This window comes from Chelonia mydas, chromosome 1 (genome assembly GCF_015237465.2).
Source record: "Chelonia mydas isolate rCheMyd1 chromosome 1, rCheMyd1.pri.v2, whole genome shotgun sequence".
NCBI lineage: Eukaryota > Metazoa > Chordata > Testudines > Cheloniidae > Chelonia > Chelonia mydas.
Genome location: NC_057849.1, coordinates 4,531,046 through 4,553,546, shown reverse-complemented (window position 1 = coordinate 4,553,546; position 22,501 = coordinate 4,531,046). Strand labels below are relative to the sequence as shown.

The following is a 22,501-nucleotide window of genomic DNA, read 5'->3' as shown; positions in this document are numbered from 1 at the left end:
TTTTCATCCATTTATCTTCTCTCTTTCTCATGTATTTACTTGTCTGTCCACTCCTCCCATTGCAATTAGCAGAAACTGCCTGCTAGATTTTGACCTTGCATCTAAAAACCTCTTTTCTAATTAACCCTTAACTATGTGGTGTTCTATATTATTAATTCATTGTGGCCAGTGCACATCCTATGGCTGCGATTAGCTTGATAACATTCTGAGGTAAACATCCCTCAAAATCCAGGGTAACATAGTGCAGTTCCAAAACCCTCTCTTGTCATGCGGGTTTAAAGTCAGTACCGTGAGGTGAGTACGTTCTGCAGATATATTTGACCACTTTGTCACGAAGATCCTTGGTTTTAATCCCATAAATGATAGGGTTGAGCATGGGGGGAATGAGGAAATTGAGGTTGGACAAGATGATGTGAACGTGCGGAGTGATGCCCTGACCAAACCTGTGTGACAGAGTGGAGAAGAGTCCAAGAGGATAAGCCATCAGTAGTGCACAGATATGGGCTGTGCAGGTGTTGAGGGCTTTCTGGTTGGCTTCCTTGGAAGAGATTCTGAGGACCGTCCTGATGATCATACTGTAGGACAGGCCAATGAGCGTCAGGTCGAACCCAATGATTACAAACGCCATCAGCAAGCCATACACTCTGCTGGCTGTGATGTCCCCACATGACACCTTTGCCACAGTCATGTGGTCACAGTACGTATGGGGGATAATGCGGTTGGCACAGAATGGCTGCCCACTCAGGAGCAGGGAGAGGGACAGAGCAAAGAGAACAGCTCTTGTCAAACCCATTAGCCCTAGCTTAGCTATTCGTGCATTGGTGAGGATGGTGGCGTATCTCAGAGGGTTACATATGGCAACATAGCGATCAAAGGCCATTGTCACTAGGACAGCTGAGTGCATAGTAGAAAATGCGTGAAAGAAGAACATCTGGGTGAGGCAGCCACCCACAGTAATGCTTTTCAAATTGAACCAAAAAATACACAGTGCCTTTGGCACAAAGGAGGTAGATGTGGTGATGTCTGAGAGCGCCAGCATGCAGAGCAGCAGGTACATCGGCTTGTGCAGGGTCTGCTCTTTGCCTACCACAAACAGAACTGTGAAATTTCCCAACAGGCCCATAATGTAGAACGCAGAGAAAGGAATGGAAATCCAGATGTGGTCAGCTTCCAGGCCAGGGATGCCGGTTAGGATGAATATTGAAGAGTCAGAAGAGGAGAAGCTGAAATTTGCCATGAGGTGGCCGGTGCATCGATCAGGCTCAGAAATGCTCCATGTGCCTGTGAAGGGAGAGAAGCACAGCAAGGGTGATTACACAGTTTATAACAAATAGTATGGTAACTATTTTATAGTTATGAAGACTATAGAAAGGGGGTTAAGCAGTGAGGTGGCAAGATTTACAGATGGCACCATATTATTTTGGCCATAGTCAACTCCAGAAATGGATTGGATCTGCCGTTGCAGCTTGATTCCTGTATGTTTTATGTGCTCTTGCCAAGAACTGAACAAAATAGGTACTCTATCTATACAAGCTCTGGCAAATGTTTGGAACCCAATTAACATCAAGCCAAGTTAATGTTGTCAATAGTGTAGGAATCTTGGCATTTAGCCATGAAAGGAATATGGTAGTGTGCCTCAGTTTCCCTTCTTATACACATATGAGGTCTGGAGTGCCTTCTCTCCTGTGAAAAGTTTCAAGACTGTTCACAGACACTAACTTTGAAATATCACAATCACAACGTCTTTTCACATAAAGTGTTTTCTCATGCATCACTCTTAACATGTTCAAGGGATTTTCCAAACGATTAGGCACATTGTATAGTTTTACAATTCTTGGTATTAGCAACACATTACTTCCAAAAATCACCACTGGCAATAACAACAAATCCATTGCAAGTGTCCATCTACAATCATTTTTGTCATGCCACACCTTTGGCCCAATACCATTGGGATTTTGGGGTTTTAGGGTTAACCTGTGGCCTCCCTTTGCAAAATTAAGTTCTCTCTTTCCTCCTTGTCTTGAAGGATCAAATCCTGATTTCTCTTGCTTACCAGATTCCACTGGCTGATTGGGTGTGCCCTCTGTGCTAACAGCTATTAGCCAGTCTTTCTTCTCCCTGTCAGCCAGGTAATTTGCATCCAACCAGACAGAAGCCCCTTTACCAGTGTTCAGATCCCTAACTCTTACCAATTCCAAGGCTGGACTCTGTCTTAAAGAGATACCATCCATTTTACTAACATATTAGATGCAAGATTCTGTTGTCCTTCCATTACCAACCTCTGTTTCCACATGGAAACAGATGTTAAATTCACTGAGAGACTACAAGTCACAGGCAAAATGTCTAGCGGTGAGAGTGTACCTGCCATCCCTGGCCTGCATTCCCGAGAGATTAACTACACAGCTCTTCTGCTCTGCAGTCTTAGCTACCCCGTCTTCCCTCTCAATCTGAGACACAGACTGTTCACTCACAGAATCTACATGGAGACATTCCTGTCCCAACAACATTGTCTTCCCAAAAAACTGGTCAAGCACAGCCACTTGGTTATAGGGCTGGCCAGATTCCCTAACAATTTCCATTTTATCTGAAGCCTTCTCACAGCTATCCATACTGGATCTTTTCAAAGCAAAGTTAATGAATTGATTCTTAGCAGAACATTTCTGGCTTTCAGGAACTGAAACTTCCTTGATTAAATCACGTCCACACCCTTCAGCTACAGCAAACTGCTTGCACAGATTACCATTACCTTTTCCTAGGAGCTTCTCTAAGCAACAATTCACCCCTCACAGAAATTCTGCCCATACCCTCTTCACCTAGGGCTTGCTTTAAAGGACCATCTTCCTCAGCAACAACAGACTTTCTGGCCCATCGGGGCAATTTTTACACAATCTCCTTTCAGGCAAGCTCATAGCCTCCCTAGATAAAAGCTTAGAGGTACTTTCTTTCCCACTGCAACTTTCCTGACAGTCACCAGCAACATGCAAGTTGTCAGGCTCAATAGGCTTAGGAATCATTTCCTCCTTGTTCCAAGTTTCCACATTGTCAATGGGCAACACAGTCCAATCACCTTCATGCTCTCTTTGTGCCCTAGCTGATCAATCTGACCACACAGACCTGGTACATCCTTTCCCAGCCACACCCCAGCAACAGGCAAAATAAAAGCACCAGAATTGTTTGGTCTCTGGGATTTTGTCATGACACTAACTGGATGCAACCCAGTCACAGTGTCATTCTTCCCAGAAGACACAAATCTAGGGCCATTCCCTTAATGGGCTTTAGTTGTATCCAGAACCGACTCTGAGACACCTGCATTACCCCCAACCATCACAGGCTGTACTGGTGCCTGCCTTTGCATTTGCCCCTTGTGTGTGATATATCCCACTGGCGAGACACATTCACTGATTACCCCTCAGCCAAGGGAGCAGGGGTGACAGGAGGCACCTCACCCCCTGCAGAGGAAGAGCTGTGGAGAGCGTGGGGTGGCTCTGAGATGGTCAGATCTAGGGATTATTGGGGAGCATGGAGCAGACACTAGCGACCAGCGTGCTGTTGGAATCGGGGCAGCCTGGGATGGGGAAGGAGAGCATGGAGAGGGGGGGACAGAGTATAATGGGAGATTGAAAAAGGTGAGGAGCAAACTGACGGGTTTGTCCCAGGTGGCACCTGGAGCTGGGGTTCCACCAAGTCCTCTGACTCCTCAGCCTGAGCTTCCTCTCTCAATGGGCTGTTGTGACCCGCTAAAGACCCGCTCCCAGTGTTGCCTCCACCAGCGTTCCCACAGGCAGGGACACACCCGGCTGCAGGTACAGGCAGGCTCTGACCAGCCTCTGCGTGAGCCAACAATAGAATGATTACAGCCAAAATAATCCCCAGCTCCCTAGCCCACGACCCCAGAGCTGTGCCGGACTGAACTGGTCCAAACTCCAACCAGTATGAATTTCTTTCCTGGTTTGCCCCTCCCTCAATGTGGGGACACAGTGCACGCTTTTGGTAACCAAGCTGATATTCCCCCACTCCCCACACACTTCACCTAACGGCATCCTGGGTTTAGATTAAAACATCAAACAAGTTTATGAATTACACCCTGGGTTTCTCAGGTTTCCATACACAGGTTAGAAATCCCTTTGGCCGGGGTCCAGCACTTCCCTCAGTCAGGCTTATTTCCTCACATCTTTCCCGTCCTCTTGAGTGGAGAGGCCCTTCCCAACCAGCTACCTAGATTGAAGGCATCTTGCCTAGTGGGCATTACCGATGTGTAACTACAATTGAAGAACAGATCATAGAATACCAGGGTCGAAAGGGACCTCAGGACGTCCTCTAGTCCAACCCCCTGCTCAAAGCTGGACCAATCCCCAATTTTTGCCCCAAATCCCTAAATGGCCCCCTCAAGGATTGAACTCACAACTCTGGGTTTAGCAGGCCAATGCTCAAACCACTGAGCTATCCCTCCCTCCTACATATTGATACATAGTCAATATTCATGACTTCAGGTACACAAATCATACATGCATACAAACAGGATAATCATATTCAGAACATCATAACTTTTCCAATGACATCTTACATAACACATCAGACATGAAATGTATCAGAAATATGCTATAATCATATCATAATAATATCACGATGAGAAATAGGAGTGCAGTGTCACACAAAGGTCAATTGTTCTTTCTACGGGTGAAATGCCTGAAGTTACACAACAACAACAACGATTGGAAATAAAACTGAGTAAACGTTGTGACACCCAGGCTGCAGTTCTGTGGCTTGCCAGGGCAAGGAGACCCATAGACCAGCACAAATGCACCCAGGGCCAGGAAAGTTCCCAGCGCTGACCTTAGACCAACAATTACAAAGAAAATTTTAATTTCAGCAGCACTGCCCACCTGGCAGGTATATACCGCTCCCTGTCCCCAACACACTCAGCTCCACTTGTCCGTCCCTGTGTACCCGCTGCCTGTCCCCACAACCCTCAGTGCTTCCCTATTCTCTGTGTACACACCCTGCTTGCCTCCCCTACCCTCAGCACTGCCCACTTGCCCATTTACAACCTGCTTCCTTCCTCCATAACTCTGAGTGCTGGCTACTCGTCCATGTAGGTCTCCAACCCCGCACAACTTCCAGCCCTGGCACACAGTGCTGCCCCTCACCCAAAACCAAAAACAGGAGCAAGACCCCACAGAGGCAGCTCACAGAAATATCTCCTCAGACGAGGTTAAACTCAGTGTCTGCCTGCACGGGGAAAAGGGGGAGATCAGCCTAAACTGCCTTTCTGGGGGCGAAGGGACCCCCAGCAGCAGCTCAGCCTGTGCATGAAAGGAGAGAGGGACAGATCCGGTGGGAGGGAGAGCGGACGTGGAGACTAAAAATAACCAGTCTCAGTAACTCTTCTTCAGAATGACTGTCAAGGTTCCTTCCCCACTCTGAACTCTAGGGTACAGATGTGGGGACCTGCATGAAAGACCCCCTAAGCTTATTCTTACCAGCTTAGGTTAAAACTTCCCCCAGGTACAAACTTTTACCTTTTGTCCTTGGACCTTATGCTGCCACCACCAAGTGTTTTAAACAAAGAACAGGGAAAGAGCCCACTTGGAAACGTCTTTCCCCCAAAATATCCCCCCAAATCCTACACCCCCTTTCCTGGGGAAGGCTTGATAAAAATCCTCACCAATTTGTATAGGTGAACACAGACCCAAACCTTGGATCTTAAGAACAATGAAAAAGCAATCAGGTTCTTAACAGAAGAATTTTAATTAAAGAAAAGTAAAAGAATCACCTCTGTAAAATCAGGATGGTAAATACCTTACAGGGTAATCAGATTCAAAACATAGAGAATCCCTCTAGGCAAAACCTTAAGTTACAAAAAGACATAAAAACAGGAATATACATTCCATTCAGCACAGCTTACCAGCCATTTAATCAACACAGAAATCTAACGCATATCTAACTAGATTACATACTAAGTTCTAAGATTCCCTTCCTTTTCTGTTCCCGGCAAAAGCATCTCTCTCTCTCTCTCTCTCTCTCTCTCTCTCTCTCTCTCTCTCTCTCACACACACACACACACACACACACACACACACACACACACACACACACACACACTCTTTGTGTCCTCTCCCTCCAGATTTGAAAGTATCTTGTCTCCTCATTGGTCATTTTGGGTCAGGTGCCAGCGAGGTTCCTTAGCTTCTTAACCCTTTACAGGTGAAAGGATTTTGCCTCTGGCCAGGAGGGATTTTAGAGCACTGTATACAGAAAGGTGGTTACCCTTCCCTTTATATTTATGACAATGACATAAAGCTTTAACATATTGCAGCCCCTTAGAAAACCAGACACCCCTTCTTGTGGCTGCTTTTCCATCTTGGCAATTGCTGATGTTACCACAAGGGTGTAGTGGGGCTACTCATGGGAGAAGGGGCGGTTGAGATGGGGGATGGTGTCAGATACAATCTGGCACAATGTGGTTTACTTTATGTTGCAGTCTGAGACCCCCACCGATCCTAGGAGAACTTGTGATGCTTCTTTGCTCTGTGCATTAAGCAGGATGTTCATTCCCAATCTGGATACTGCACATCCCCACTCCTCTCCACACACTGTGCATTCCTGGACCACCCCAGGGTTAGATTTCTCGCACCACCTGGTTTCCTCTAAGGCAGAAACATGCTTTTATTTTTACTTCCTTTTGGGCTTCTCGAACCAGAGATGCAGGGGCACAGAGAGAGCAGACCCCTCTCCTGCCCTAAAAAAATTGCTACCCTGATTGATTTGAACCTCTAAATCTCTGAGTGAGATTTCAGAACACGAATAAACATTTCAATGTCACTGAGAAGGTGAATTCCTGCACAGATGGTCCCTGACTTGAATCTGGAACTTTTCCTGAGCCCTTAACAATAACTTTAATGAAGAAACAAGCAACTTACCAAACATGCTTTTATTTTTACTGCCTTTTGGGGCTTCTCAAACCAGAGATGCCGGGGCACAGAGAGGTCAGACTCAAGTCCCGCCCTAAAGAAATTGTTATCCTAATTGATCTCAACCTGTACTCCTCTGAGTTTGAGATTTCAGGAACTTTGTTGTCAGTTTTTCTTTGGTCCAAATGAGCTCACCTGTCCTTAGAGACCACAGGATGACTCCAGTTGAAACCACTGGAGGCTCGTGGACAGTGTAAATCAGGCCATTTTTTAAAGTCCCTACAGGTAGATTTAGAGTGAACTCCAGGCCATGTTGGGAGTTTTGCCGTTGATCTCAATGAGATCAAGATTGCCACAGTTAGTGATTAACTTTCGGCTCCCAGCTGTGAAAATCACAGCTTTGGGTCCTGCTACAGAGAGAGCTGTTTTGTTAGAGTGCTGAAAGAGCCCCCCCATGTTCATGTTGCATTCTCATTTTGTTCTCCCCATAGGCCAGTTTTTTCTCCCCGTAGAAGTGACCCAGTGAGGGCAGAATGTTAGAGCAGAATTTGGCCAGTATGTGACCCATTCTTGCTGTGAACGCTCTGGTAACACAGAAACCCACTGCAGAGACTTTCTCTGGAGTTCCCAATAGGGCAATGAAGTTACTGAATTTGAAAACTGGAGCGAATCAGAGGATAATCCACATAAACTAAAAACCAAAAAAAAAAAAAAAAAGAATTAAGCTACTGTGAGAGATAGAAGGACACAGTAAGACACAAGGAACTGTCCTTAAAAACAAATATTTGTCTAAACTATTGCCAATACCTCCGTAGTTCCAATTTTACCATATAAATCCACTGATGTTTTTGACACTAGTAAACATTCAATGTCACCGTGAAGGTGAATTCCTGCACAGATGGTCCCTGACTTGAACTTGGAACTTTTCCTGAGCCCTTAACAATAACTTTAATTCAGAAACAAGCAACTTACCAAAATCCTGTTCAACAGGGGTTGCTAATGAATGTACGAATCTCACATGCCTGACACTCAGCATGCCAGTCAGCGACTTTTATGATTCAACTGAACAGTCCCTGCAGACTCTCCGGTTGGCCAGGACTCCCGGACAATTCCCTAGGCTCTGTGAGCAGTGGAAAGAGCAGAAAATAGACCCTGGAGAACTTCAGCTTGAGAGCCTCCCCCGGGAGTGGAGAATAATTGGCCGATAATCAGGGCTCAGATTGTTAAGGGATCCTGAGTGTAATGTACTGCCAACTGCACTGTGTGTGGCAATGCTGCCAGAAGATACGGGACCAAGACCTATTTTTAATACATTGTATCAGCGTACACGCTGCATACGGCCATGCAATTGTAATGTCCCATCCATTAGTCTCTGAAAAATCAATGCCACTCCATATAGGCCAAATGAGGTGATCCTGAATTGACGAGAGGCAAAGGAGGTGAAAAGCTTTCTTCTCCCAGGATTCTGCCATCAAAGGCATTTGCCCGTATCCTTTTGTGAGGTCTAAAGTGGATATATATTTGGCAGCTGAAACTCTTCTAAGTGTTCATCTATTCTGTGCATCAGAAATTGATGCAGAAACGGGTTGCTCACTGTGCGGCACACGGGGGGTGAGTAGGCGAGCCGGGGGGCAGAGCGGGGGGGAGTTGATGAGCCAAGCACGCGGGCACTAAGTTCTTCCTCTCTTCCACCCCTTCCTCCATGGCCCTCCTCTCTGCCACTCGCTGAGTCCCTCCGTTGAGTGGGATTGCGGTGAGTTGCCTGTTTCTGCAATAAAGTTAGTGCTAAGGGCTCCGGAAGGGTTCCAGGTACAAATCAAAAACCAGCTAGGCAGGAATTCACCAGCACAGCAACTTGAACTCTTTAGTATTGTCAGAAACGCCAAGGGATTTACCTGGTAAAATTGGAACTACAAAGGTATTGGAAATAATTAAGACAAATATTTGTTTTTAAGGTCACTTCCTTGTCTCTTCCTGTGTTCTTCTATCTGTCTCAGTAGCTTCCTTTTTTGGGGCTGTCTGGTTTTCTGGTTCTCTCCAGTTTTCCAGTTCAGCAACTTCACTGCCCTGTTAGGTGAAATCTTGGTCCCACTGAGATCAGTGGCAAAACTCCTAACTTCACCAGCATTTCACCCTAACTCCACAAGTAGGGACTTAAATAAATGGCCTGTGTTCACCAACCATGAGCCTCCGGTGACTGAAACTGGAGTCATCCCCTGGCCTCTAAGATGGTGTAAGCTCATTTGGAACAAAGAAGAACTGACAGGGGACTTGCTCAGATCTCAAACTCCCAGGCTTAAAATTTCAGAACAGTCAGGATAAAAAAATATTTCAGGGTGGGAGAGGGGTCAGTATTTAATATTGGTAGCCAGACACTGAACAAGATTGTTTTGAATAACATGTGCCTTACTTCGGATGTGGTTTCAGAGTAGCAGCCGTGTTCGTCTGTATCCACAAAAAGAACAGGAGGACTTGTGGCACCTTAGAGACTAACCAATTTATCTGAGCATCAGCTTTCATGAGTTACAGCTCATGACAAGAACGTCAGACGTTCTTTATTACCAGCTATTACCAGCAGGAGAGTGGGGGGCGGGGGGGGAGGGGGGAACCTTTTGTAGTAATAATCAAGGTCGGCCACCGTCAGAGGTTCTTGTCAACTGCTGGAAATGGCCCACCTTGATTATCACTACAAATGTTTTTTTCCCTCTTGCTCTCTTGCTGGTATTAGCTCACCTTACCTGATCACTCTCCTTACAGTCTGTATGGTAACACCCATTGTTTCATGTTCTCTGTGTATATAAATCTCCCCACTGTATTTTCCACTGCATGCATCCGATGAAGTGAGCTGTAGCTCATGAAAGCTTGTGCTCAAATAAATTTGTTAGTCTCCAAGGTGCCACAAGTCCAAGTGTGACTGGTACTATCGGGGAATCTGTTGACCCAATTTGCAGTTACTGTGTAACTTAATTTTTTTCCCAATTTGTTTTTTCCAAGCCTTTGTATTCGTTGTTGCCATTCATTTCTTGATTTTTACCAGTGTGTTGGTTAAATAGTTTGGCAATGTTATGCACATTGTAAAAGATGTACATCAATAATACAGGTTTCAGAGTAACAGCCGTGTTAGTCTGTATTCGTAAAAAGAAAAGGAGTACTTGTGGCACCTTAGAGACTAACCAGTTTATTTGAGCATGAGCTTTCGTGAGCTACAGCTCACTTCATCGGATGCATAGCATATCGTGGAAACTGCAGAAGACATTATATACACACAGAGACCATGAAACAAAACTTCCTCCCACCCCACTCTCCTGCTGTGTATGATAACTCTGCCTTAGTGCAACATATAGGATGTGGCCTTTAAGTCCTTTATGTTACAGCCAAACTACTTTACTATAAACCTGTTATAACTTTTTATAATAAAACAAATAATCAAAACCATAAGGAAATAAGAAATCTGTAGGAAAATATATCTCTATAGGCAAGCAAGCAGGTTAGCCCTATAGGCTACATGGGGAAAGGAGAAAAGGTCAAATGTGGGGCCATTGTGTTCTGTTCTATACCCTTAGTCCCTGGAGAACACAAGTCCAGGCATGTCTGCTGGGCACTGTTGTGTTGCCAGGCAAGGTTGAGTAATTCCTGTGATATGCCCTTGTGCAAGCCAGTCATTGCATTGTAGCTCACTTGCTGGACAATGGATGTTGATGATTGTTTGACACCTGCCCAGGCTTTGTTTACTTTTTCTTGCTGTTCTCTCTCTGGAGCTGCTGATTCCCAGCTCACAGCATGACTAAGTGACAACCATCAAATGCACTCTCATAACTTCATATGCAGTTATGCTTACATATTTAGATAGAACAATGACTTTCAGCAAATCATAACCTTTCCCTGATACCTCACATGGCCTGCTATATACGCAATATCATGATGATCTATCAATGAGAAATATGGGGGTTACAGGGCACTCCTGATATATTCAGTATCACACGTATGTCTCAGACAAAGCTGGGTACCTGCAAGAAAGGGGCTTATCAAAAGAAACACGGGAAGTAACAGAGGTGCAGGCCTGTAGCGATAAATACCAAGATGCCTGTGCCCTTCATGCCAACTCTGTTGAGCAAAAAGTCATAGCCCAGCATGATAATGTCTCTTTCCATGGGGAAAAGCTGGCTCCTTTCCAAAGTGGGCCTTGCACCATAGATCAGACCTATGGTCCATCCAATCCAGTTTCCTCTCTCTGACAGTGACAGCCACAGGTGCTGCAGAAGAAGGTGAAAGAAACCCTGCAGAGGGTGAATGGGGGGATGACCTGACCATCGGGAGAGTGTCACCCGAATGCCTAACAGCTAGAGATTTGCTTGTGCCCTGAAACACATGGGTGTATAGGCTTCCCAAAATATTTATTTGGCTGTAACTATTGTAACTGGATAGTCCCACTATCCATGTAAATGTCCAAACCCTTCCTGATTCTTGCTTAGCTCATGGCCTCAACTACCTCTTGTGACAATGAGTCCCTCAGTCTAATTAGGCATTGAGTGAAGAAAGTACTATTTATTATCAGTTTTGAATTGGCCTCATTTCAGTTTAATTGAATGTCTTCTTGATCTTGTGTTATAAGACGGGGGAACACATTCTCAATGTACTCTGTACGAGTCAGTATTTTATAGACTTTTCTCATGTCCCCTCTTATTCAACTCCTTTATAAGGCAACAATCCCAGTCTTGTAAATCTCTCTCAGTTTGAGAGTTTCCCTAGGCTCTTGATCATTCTCTTTGCCCTTCCCTGAACCCCTGTAGTTCTGCAATATCCTCTGTGAGGAGGGTGCCCAGGACTAGACAAGGGAGTCCAGAGGAGGGTGAAACATTGACTGACTGATCTCATGGCATTGTATTTACAAGATGAGTCCCCATCCCACACAGAAGACAAGAAAAGAGCACATTTAGTGTCCATTTATAAAAAGGGAAATAAGGACAACCCAGGAAATTACAGACCAGTCAGCTTAACTTTTGTACCCTGAAAGATCGTGTAGCAAATAATTAAGGAATCCATTTGCAAACATCTAGAAGATAATAAGGTGATAAGCAATAGTCAGCATGAGTTTGTAAAGAACAAATCATGTCAAACCAACCTGATAGCCTTCTTCGACAGGGTAATGAGCTTTGTAGATAGGGGGAAAATGGAAGAAATGGTTTGTCTCGACTTCAGTAAATCATTAGACACTGTCTCATATGACCTTCTCATAAACAAACTAGGAAAATACAACCTTGATGGAGCTACTATAAAGTGGGTGCATAACTTGCTGAATAACTGTTCCCAGAACATAGTTATCAATGGGTCACAGTCAGGCTGGAAGGGCACAAGGAGTGGGGTTACACAGGATCAGTTCTGGGTCCAATTCTGTTCAATATCTTCATCAATGATTTATATCATGGCATAGAGAGTACACTTATAAAGTTTGCAGATGATACCAAGCTGGGAGAGGTTGCAAGTGCTTTGGAGGATAGGATGAAAATTCAAAACGATCTGGACAAATTAGAAAAATGGTTTGAAAGAAATAGGATGAAATTCAATAAGGACACATGCAAATTGCTCCGCTTCTGAAGGAACAATCGGATGCAAACATACAGAACGGGAAATGACTGCCTATGAAGGAGTACCGAGGAAAGGGATCTGGGGGTCATAGTGGGCCACAAGCTAAATATGAGTCAAGAGTGTAACGCTGTTGCCAAAAAAGCAAACATCATTCTGGGATATATTAGTAGGAGTGTTGTAAGCAAGACACGAGAAGTAATTCTTCCACTCTACTCCGTGCTGATTAGACCTCAGCTGGGGTATTGAGTCCACTTCTGGGCACCACATTTCAGGAAAGAGATGGACAAATTTGAGAGATTCCATAGAAGAGCAACAAGGATGATTAGGGGTCTGGAAAACATGACCTATGAGAGAAGATTGAAAGAATTGGGTCTGTTTAGTCTGGAAAAGGGAAGACTGAGAGGGGACATGGTAACCGTTTTCAAGTACCTAAAAGGTTGTTATAAGGAGAAGGAAGAAAAACTGTTTTTTCTTAACCTCTGAAGATAGGACAAGAAGCAATGAGCTTAAATTGCAGCAAGGGAGGTTTGGTTTGGACATTAGGAAAAACTTCCTAACTGTCAGGGTGGTTAGGCACTGGAATAAATTGCCTAGGGAGGTTGTGGAATCTCTATCACTGGAGATTTTTAAGAGCAGGTTAGACAAACTCCTGTCAGGGATGGTCTAGATGGTGACTGGTCCTGCCGTGAGTGCAGAGGACTGCACTTGATGACCTCGAGAGGTCCCTTCCTGTCCTATGATTCCATGATTCCTTGGATCCCAATGTTTTGCTTAGTTTCTGTCCATGCTTGCACTGTGAGCAGGGTTTCACAGAGCTGTGTACCATGACACCCAGGTCCCTGTCCTGAGTTCAGACAGTTAAATTAATATCTTGTGAGGTGTTTGAGGGGTTTACGTTTTCCCCTCAAATTGGCGTAAACGTTGCAGTTATTAACATCAAAATTCACCTGCCATCATGTTGCCCATTCACCAGGCTTGGTTAGCTCCCTCTGAGGACTTCTCTGGGCTTGACTATGACCTAAATAATCTGGTGCCATCTGTAAATGTTGTCATCTCACTGCTCATCCCCCCTTCTAGATTGGTAATAACTATAAAATATTTACTGTACTATTTGTTATAAACTGTGTTACTCCATGGCTGTGCTTCTCTCCCTTTGCAGACACCTTGAACATTTCTAAGCCCAATCAATGCATCAGCCTCACCACATGGCATCTTTCAACCTCGCCCACTCTGACCCTTCAACATTCATCCTTATGGGCATCCCTGGTCTGGAAGCTGCCCATTTCCTGATTTCCATCCCTTTGTCTATGTTCTACATTATCAGCCTGTTGGGAAATTTCATGGTTCTGTTTGTTGTAGGGAAAGAGCAGACCCTGCACAAGCCAATGTACCTGCTGCTCTGCATGCTGGCGCTCACAGACATCAGCATGTCTAGCTCTGTCATACCGAAGGCACTGTGTTTATTTTGGTTCAATCTGAAAGGCAATACTGTGGATGGTTGCCTCACCCAGATGTTCTTCCTTGATGAGTTTTCTGTTATGCACTCATCTATCCTTGTGACAATGGCCTTAGATCGCTACATTGCCATATGTAACCCTCTGAGATATGCCACCATCCTCACCAACGCACAAATAGCTAAGCTCGGGCTAGTGGGTCTGACAAGAGCTGTTCTCTTCATTCTGCCCCTGCCCCTGCTCCTGAAGAGGCTGCCATTCTGTACCAACCGCATTATCCCCCACACGTACTGCGAGCACATAGCTGTGGCGAAGATATCCTGTGGGGACATCACAGTCAACAAGATGTATGGCTTGGTGATAGCAGTTACAGTTATCGGGTTAGATGCTCATTGCCCTGTCCTACGGTCTCGTCATCAGGGCCATCCTCAGAATCTCCACCAAGAAAGCCCACCTGAAAGCACTCAACACCTGTACAGCCCACATCTGTGTGATGCTGATGTCTTATACTCCCTCCCTCTTCTCCAAGTTGACACACCGGTTTGGTCAGGGCATCGCTCCCCACGTTCACATCATCTTGGCCAACCTCTATCTCCTCATTCCCCCCATGCTCAATCCTATCATTTATGGGGTCAAAACCAAAGAGCTTCGTGACAAAGTGGTCAAGTACATCTGCAGAAGGTGATCGCTGGGGGCCACTGACTTTAAACCTGCATAACAAGAGAAGGAAGGGTATGTCCTCATCAGTCAAGTACACTCTGTTTCATTTTGGCTGAGCTCAGCATTGTGGAAGTTCAGTCTGAGAATGTCTTCACACCTAACATCATATCACTCTCTCGCCAAGCACTGCTCCTTGTGTTGCTGAATTCTCTCTATCTTAACATCACCTGATCTCTTTCAGTGTCACCCATCAGCCCGCATCCCTATACTCACTGTCACTCAGACTTTTCGTGATTTCCACACCACCAGCAGATAGTGCAGCTTTATAAAATAAGGTGGCTTGCCATTAGCCCCTTTGTGAACAGGGTTCTTGGTCAGTTTGACAAATAGAAGCTACACTTGCTGATAGCCAAGACAAAAAACAAACTACACTGCTGAACTTCTTTATCATATGCGCAGTGATCTGGTGAGCAAAATTTACCTGATTTTTCTACGTCCAATCCTTCAGGAAGCTTGGATGATAAACCAAATATTTCAGTTTGAAAATGCTAACACAGGAAAGCTAATGCAGGAATTAAGGACATTTTACTGAAAATTATTGGTGAGAGTTGTGAAAACGTGTTTTTGAGAACAGGACTTCTGTGTTAAACTATGCCATCACCTTTGAGTCAAACTTCTTACCACTTTGTGCAGTGGATTTTGGAATTGCTTTCAGGTGGACCTTTCAAAACACACACTAACCCTTCCCATTGTCAAAAATGTCAAAAGTAGATGTCAAGATTTCATCTTGGAGTTCATGAAACAGATGAAACAGAGATTGCCACCAAACGTCAAGGTGATTAAATAACTTGCAGTGCTAAGTACTTCATGACCTATATGGGCTGATATCTCATTTTTGCCATTGTTTTGTGGAGGCTTGGACAATTGGGGAAGCAATGGAGAGTTTTGCTTCTGGTTCACTGGCCTCATACTCAGGACAACCAAGTAGAGCAGTTTGGGGTTGAAGTTCTCAAACACATGGATGCTGCTGAGGATAAAAACTTTAGTTAATTTTGCTCATTTCTTCTTTCATTGCTGTCCCTACCTTTTAGCAGTGCTGCAGCTGAAAGACTGTTTTCTCAAATGAACTTGATAAAACCAGAACTGCACAACAAGATGCAAGAGGAACTTTTAGCAAACATTCTTTGTGTTAGGGTATATATTGTTGACTTGTATTTATTGGCTACTTTAATTATGGCTCCCCAATTATCTGATCAGAAGAGATTCGGTTCTTTTCCCAATTCAGGCAACAGGATTAGAAAACTCAGAGAAGTCAATGACATGAGTAGACCCTCAGGTTGCATGTGGCAAGGACACTTATACTGAGGACAATACCAGAATATTAAGATCTTTATTAAAATGAATGAAAGAATAATAAATGATATAAAACATAGAGTCACAAAGAAGTAATAACAGGTTTCAGAGTAACAGCCGTGTTAGTCTGTATTCGCAAAAAAAAAGGACTACTTGTGGCACCTTAGAGACTAACCAATTTATCTGTAGCTCATGAAAGCTTATGCTCAGATAAATTGGTTAGTCTCTAAGGTGCCACAAGTACTCCTTTTCTTTTTAAAGAAGTAATACAGTTATATGAACACTGGTGGTAACATCTCAATTCTAAAAGACTACTTAAACTAGTATACCCATACCCTTCCCAGAATACCTGGTAGTCAGAAACAGAGCACCAGCCTCATCTCTGGCATGCATAATGAATATGATTGTCCAGGCTTCCCAAGTTGATTGGGATTAGGTTCGGTTCGAGTGTTAAGTAGCTAAGCTATACTGCAAAGAGGAGCTGATAGTTTGATAGGAGATAGAAAGAGTGGCTCTCCTGCACGGTTATTCACCCTCTGATAGGGTCCTGGCACTGCCTTAATTAGGGCCCAATCTACCATATCCAAAACTTATTTCCTCACCCAGATAATTCTTTGGGTACACTTACTCTATAGGCTAACATATTATGACATATATTCATGGAAGATAGGTCCATCACTAGCTATTAGCCAGGATGGGCAGGGATGGTGTCCCCAGCCTCTGTTTGCCAGAAGCTGGGATTGGACGCCAGGGCATGGACCACTTGATGATTCCCTGTTCTGTTCATTCCCTTTGGGGCACCTGCCATTGGCCACTGTCAGAGGACAGGATACTGGGCTTGTCATACTGACTTTCTCTAGCTAATCATGCATGATACAGGCCTGTAGGTTCCTTGCATTACAGCCAACTACGATGAATAACTATTATGCATAATATATACTGCAATTCAACATAAACAAAAGCAAGAAAATAATATAATCAATAAAACCAATAAAGAAAACATATTCTGCAATCTACCAATCTAGCAAACTGGCCTTATGGGCTACAAATCCCCCCTTTGATAGGGTGATTGCATAAAACCCCCATCACATAGATGAAGGGGTGGATAGCGGATGTGTGCCGACATGCCATGAGTGCAGGGGAATGGACAAGATGGCCTCTTGAGGTCCCTTCCAGTGCCATGATTCCATGTTCCACATTAATTTCCACCTCTCAGGATGGAGGCAGGATTTCATAATGGTGTTCTACCTCCTGATATATCTGCAGCATAGACATTTTGGATACATATTCACCAGGATCAATATCTGTTGCCTGTATGGGCAATTGCTCTCTTTCTTTTAATTTGTTAATCGTACATTGTATATATCCTAAAATAGTTCTTATTGCAATACCATGTACAGTAATCCATCCCTTTAATCCAACTTCTTCCCAGGGGATATTTACTGCCTGATCTCCCTGCACCTAATAATTGGACATTTAGCCTCATCCATGTCATTTGTAATTGAATGAGATGTGTTTCCTTTTGAATTAATAGACGCATGGAACTGGAAGGGCCCTCGAGATGTCATCAAGTCCAGTCCCCTGCACTCATGGTAGGACCAGCTCCATCTATAACATCCCAGACAAGTGTTTGTCCAACCTGCTATTAAAAATCTCTAATCATGGAGATTCCACAACCTCCCTAGGCATTGTATTCCAGTGCCTAACCACCCTGACAGTTTGGAAATTTTTCCTTTCATTTGTTACTTGATGTATAGATCGATGTGTTAATAATAAATAATAATAATAATTAATAATAATTAATAATAAAACCCTTTGTTTAATAGATTGGGCTACTTTAGGTTAGTGTGTATGTGGCTTTGGGGCTATTAAAGCAGTAGAAATCTGGCGACGCAGGCAGGGGTCAGAGAAGCAGCCCAGCAGAGCCAGAGCTGGGCTGGAGCCAGGGAAGCAGAACGGAGCCAGAAGAGCGAGAGCTGGGCTTGTGGCAGAGCAGCGGTGCTGAGGCAGAGCTGGGGGGATGCAGCTGGAGCAGACCAGGACCGGGAGCCAGGACAGTGGACACCAAATATGCCACTAGTAATATGGCAGCAGAGCATTATGAGCAGCTAGGACAGGAGCGGGCAAACTTTTTGGCCCAAGGGCCACACCTGGGTATGGAAATTGTATGGAGAGCCATGAATGCTCATGAAATTGGGGGTTGGGGTGCGGGAGGGAGTGAAGGCTCCGGCTGGGGGTGGGCTTCGGAGGGCAGGAGGGGGGATCAGGGTTGGGGTGGGGTTTGGGGCACGGGAGGAGGTCAGGGGTGCAGGCTCCTGGTGGTGCTTACCTCAAGCAGCTCCTGGAAACAGTGGCATGTCCCACTCCGGCTCCTAGGTGGAGGCACGGCCAGGCATCTCTGCATGCTGCCCGGTCCCCAGGTGCCACCCCTGCAGCACCCATTGGCCACAGTTCCTAGCCAATGGGTGCTGCGCCCTTGGCGCTTAGGGTGGGGTCAGTGTGTGGAACTCCCTGGCTGCCCCTACATGTAGGAGCCAGAGGGGGGGACATGCTGCAGTTTCCAGGAGCAATGCAGAGGGAGATGTTGCTAGCCAGCAGGGCCTTGAAGGCTGGGCTCAGAAAGGGAGATGTGGATCTGATGGGAGGGCAGATGCTGGGGAGAAGGCTCCTGCCAGCTAGAACCTGAGGGCATGTGGCCACTGTCAGAGCAGGTGTCTGACCCATGGTATCACCACAGCACAGCCAGGAGGCCTGAGACATGTGAACTTTCAGAGTGTGAACAGACTGTGAACTTTCTTTACATCCCCGAGACGGCTGTTTGCAGTGTTTCCCATGCCCATAGGGTGAGTCCCTTCTTTCCTTGAACCTTTCCCATTTGTTCCTTATTTTTCTTAGAGTTGCTGTTTAATACATTGTACGTGGTTTGATCAGCAGGTCAGGGGAAGGGCTGGTGTGGAGACAGCGCCCACAGTCGGGACACCCTAGCCCAGTGCTCTTCACTGCAAGGCCCGTGAGCCCGTGGCAGCTCCCAGTGACCCTAAGTGCAGCTCCCTGCCTAAGGTCCCTCCAAGCTGGGCGGCCGCACAGCAGGCTGTGATTAGCTGTGCAGCAGCTCCAAAGGGCCACACAGCAGGGATCTGGATAGGAGAGAGGTAGAGGGTGGGCAGGAACTGGGGAAGGGAGGGAGTTGGGGCTTTCAGGGCTACCCTGGGCCTCTTTCCATGGCCCCAGACCTCCCTGATGCTGGAGGGGAGAGAGGGCCCCTTCCCCTAGAGCTAGCTGCTGCTCGCAGTGAGAGGGCTGGAGTGAGTCCTCTGGCCCCAGCCCTGGGGCAGCCTGCCTGAACCCTAAACTCCTCATCCCTGGCCCCACCCCAGATTAATTTTTTATGTGCACCAATAGACTTTGTCTTAGTTACACGAGTGGCTCTGTCACCTTACATCATTCAGGAATAGTGAGCAACGTGTTATTTAGTAGTTGATGTGGTTCCCACATTGAAGGCTTTTTGCCAAGGTGGTCCCCACTTCAAAAATAGTGAAGAGCACTGCCCTAGCCCATGTCCTAAATGATCACAATCAGACTGGGTGGCAAACCTAGGGCTGGTCGTTGATGGACCAGGGTGAGGTACTGAAGGGGGAGTGATTTGGTACCTCCCATGTGCTGTGGACCGACAGCCAGCTGGGCTCACAGAGGGAGGCAGCCAGCCAGGTGAGAGACACGCAGCGCTGGAGAGGACAGACCCAAGCTGCAGCTTGACCAGGCAGGCACTAAGCCAGCTAACTCCTCCAGTGGAAGCAGGGATCCCCACTCTCCCGGGACAGAGGGCCCCCTGCGTTAGAAGCTGTGCTTGGAGTGGGGCTGGGCTGGAAGAGGCTCCCAATCTGATCTCTGGGATGGATGGCTGAGGTTGGTGGGGGGTGAGGAGGAGAAGGAGGAGGGGTGCATGTGCCAGCAGCTCTGTGTCGTAGCTGAGGGTTCGGATCCTCCCTGGTATCTAGGTTGTGGTGGGGGTGGGCCCGCATTACTGTCCTCTAAGAGCCCCAGACCTGTCCAGGAAAGGGCTTGCTTTTTCCCCCGGCACTCCTGCCAGGGAGGGGAGTGCACACTTGGCTCCCCACAGGTGAGCACCACGCTAACCCGGGAGTACTTCAGCCTGCTCCCAGCCTCCCCCTGCAGACGAGGGACACGTGGGGACACACCGTTTTCTCCCAGGGTTTGCCTGCCAAGTGCTTTGGTCCCTGCACGGCACTTGCTGGAGCTGGGGACCAGGAGAGCCAAACAAACAGCACATGCACCAAATGGCTGGGAGATGTAGGGATATGATGCTGCTTTAGCTCTGAAGGGAGAGGTACAGGAGAAACAGCTGCTTTCCCATAGGGGTAAGGAGGGTAAGGATAAGGCTGCCTGGGGACGGGGTGTGTGCGACTTGAGTTGCTGGGGGAGGGGACCATTAAATTTGCACACACACACCAACTATCAGCAGATTTGGGTCCTCTCTGCTCCCCAGGCTCAGAAGCTTCACTCGCTTGGCCCTGGGGTTGCCTCCCCAATGTCAGGCAGGCAGATGGACAGGAGGTAAATGGGTGTGAGATCCGCTTCCCCATGTGCCTCCCCCCTCTGAATAGGAATGAGGGCCACAGTGGGTAGGGGAGTAGCCTGCTGACCCCTGCGCTGAGCCCTGTACCAGGGATGTTCCCAGCACAGTGGCTTTGGAGTTTTAATGCCAAATTAACCATTAAGTAGATGGTGCCTGCCTGCTGTGACCACCTTGAAACCCATCTCCCTTTCTTTCAGTCCCTGATTGCCTATCCCCACCCTCCGGCTTTCTGTTTGTAACTGTTTCTGTTCCCACCAGCTGTACTTCACAGAATACTGACCTTCCTTGGGGCAAGGCCTTGGCTATGCTGTTGGGGAAAGTGCTGTACACATTTCTATACCGCATGAAGAATAAGGAAACTCCTTCCTTTACTCCCATCTCTGACTTAATCCCATATCCTGCAAACCTCCTTTGTTTTCTGGAAGTCACTGGGGTTCCTGCTGTTAGTGTGAGAACAATGTGGGATTCAGAGTAGCAGCTGTCTTAGTCTGTATTCGCAAAAAGAAAAGGAGGACTTGTGGCACCTTAGAGACTAACCAATTTATTTGAGCATAAGCTTTCGTGAGCTACAGCTCACTTCATCGGATGTTAGTCTGTATTCGCAAAAAGATGCAGCTGATGAAGTGAGCTGTAGCTCACGAAAGCTTATGCTCAAATAACGTGGGATTGTGACTTACAGGTTTCAGGCACTTAAACTGGGAGACAACTCTAGCGGGAGATAACGCTCCCCTCCCTTCCCCCCACCCTCCCACACTTCAACTCTGCTGCTCTAGTGCCTTATAAGCAGGCTTGGAGAATTCCTTTTCTTTTTTATAACTGATGGGCAATAGCGAGGTTTTATTTGTAAGCTTTTTTGTATTTTATCTTTTTTAATTTTCACAATTATGGGAAATTATGGGGGGGAGGTCAGATATGTTTTCTATGACAGTAGAAGCTGAGATTCAAAGAGTTCAAGATTTAAAGCTGCTAGAACGCAAACCTATGACAAATGTCCTATAATTGGGTGGTTCTCTAGATTTTTTGCAAAAAAACCAGGAGTACTTGTGGCACCTTAGAGACTATCAACTTTATTTGAGTGTAAGCTTTCGTGAGCTACAGCTCACTTCATCGGATGCATCTTTTTGCGAATACAGACTGACACGGCTGCTACTCTGAAACCTGGGTGTTTTGGTATTTCAGGAAACTTGGAAGGAAAGAAAAAGTCACCGGGACCTAAAGCAGAGATGTCAGGTGTGCAGAACAGGAAATGAAAAGCCGAAGTAATGAGCGCAAGTGAAGAAAGGTGAAGATGCAATGAAAAAGTGCTTGAAATCTGTTAAGAACAACCCATGCAGTAATCCTGAGATGGTCATAGAAGAGACATCAGAGGAGAAATTCATAGGTGATCCACAATTCAACATTCAAGAATAATTGCAAGAGAACCAGAGAGATCTAAATAAAACAGAAGTTCTTTATCTAGACCAGAATAATGCTGATGCCACTAGCCATAGAGACGAAATGATTCCCATTACAGGCCTTGGCGATGCCATTTCTGATTCTGCTTCATGGCCCAATCTAACACCCAAAATTCAGGGTGAGCAATGGGTCACCAAAAGTAAAAGGACATGAATTCTCCTCTGGAGAAGCAGACTCACCATTTTCTATGATATTTTTATACAGAAAGCTTGAAAATGGCGAAGTTCTGAAGCCGCGCTGGCTGTTCTCCTTGGATTCCACTGACAAGGTTTTTTGTTTCTGCTGCAAGCTCTTTGACTTGACTCCAAAACCATCCCTTGCACCTGAGGGCTCGAATGATTAATAGCACGTGTTTCAGCTTCCCTTGTGTCATGAAATGTCACATCGTCATTTCAATTCCTTTCACATATAAGTTGAAACAGAGCAAAGGCTACAACAGAATAATTGAATCCACATGGGGCTTTCTTTGGGCTTACTTTAAACCC

At 45.9% G+C, this 22,501-nt stretch overlaps 1 protein-coding gene and 1 pseudogene across 1 annotated transcript; one reads left to right on the top strand and one right to left on the bottom strand.

Moving 5' to 3' along the window:
- Positions 1 to 265: 265 nt before the first annotated feature.
- Positions 266 to 2,231, bottom strand: LOC119565258 (olfactory receptor 52N4-like). The gene is made up of 2 exons (XM_037889749.1): positions 2,054 to 2,231; positions 266 to 1,281 (listed from the first exon to the last, which is right to left on the bottom strand). Exons 1-2 carry the CDS (start codon positions 2,229 to 2,231, stop codon positions 266 to 268), a joined length of 1,194 nt encoding a protein of 397 aa, XP_037745677.1.
- Positions 2,232 to 13,702: 11,471 nt separating this feature from the next.
- LOC119565256 lies at positions 13,703 to 14,636 on the top strand (annotated as a pseudogene).
- The last annotated feature ends 7,865 nt before the right edge of the window (positions 14,637 to 22,501 follow it).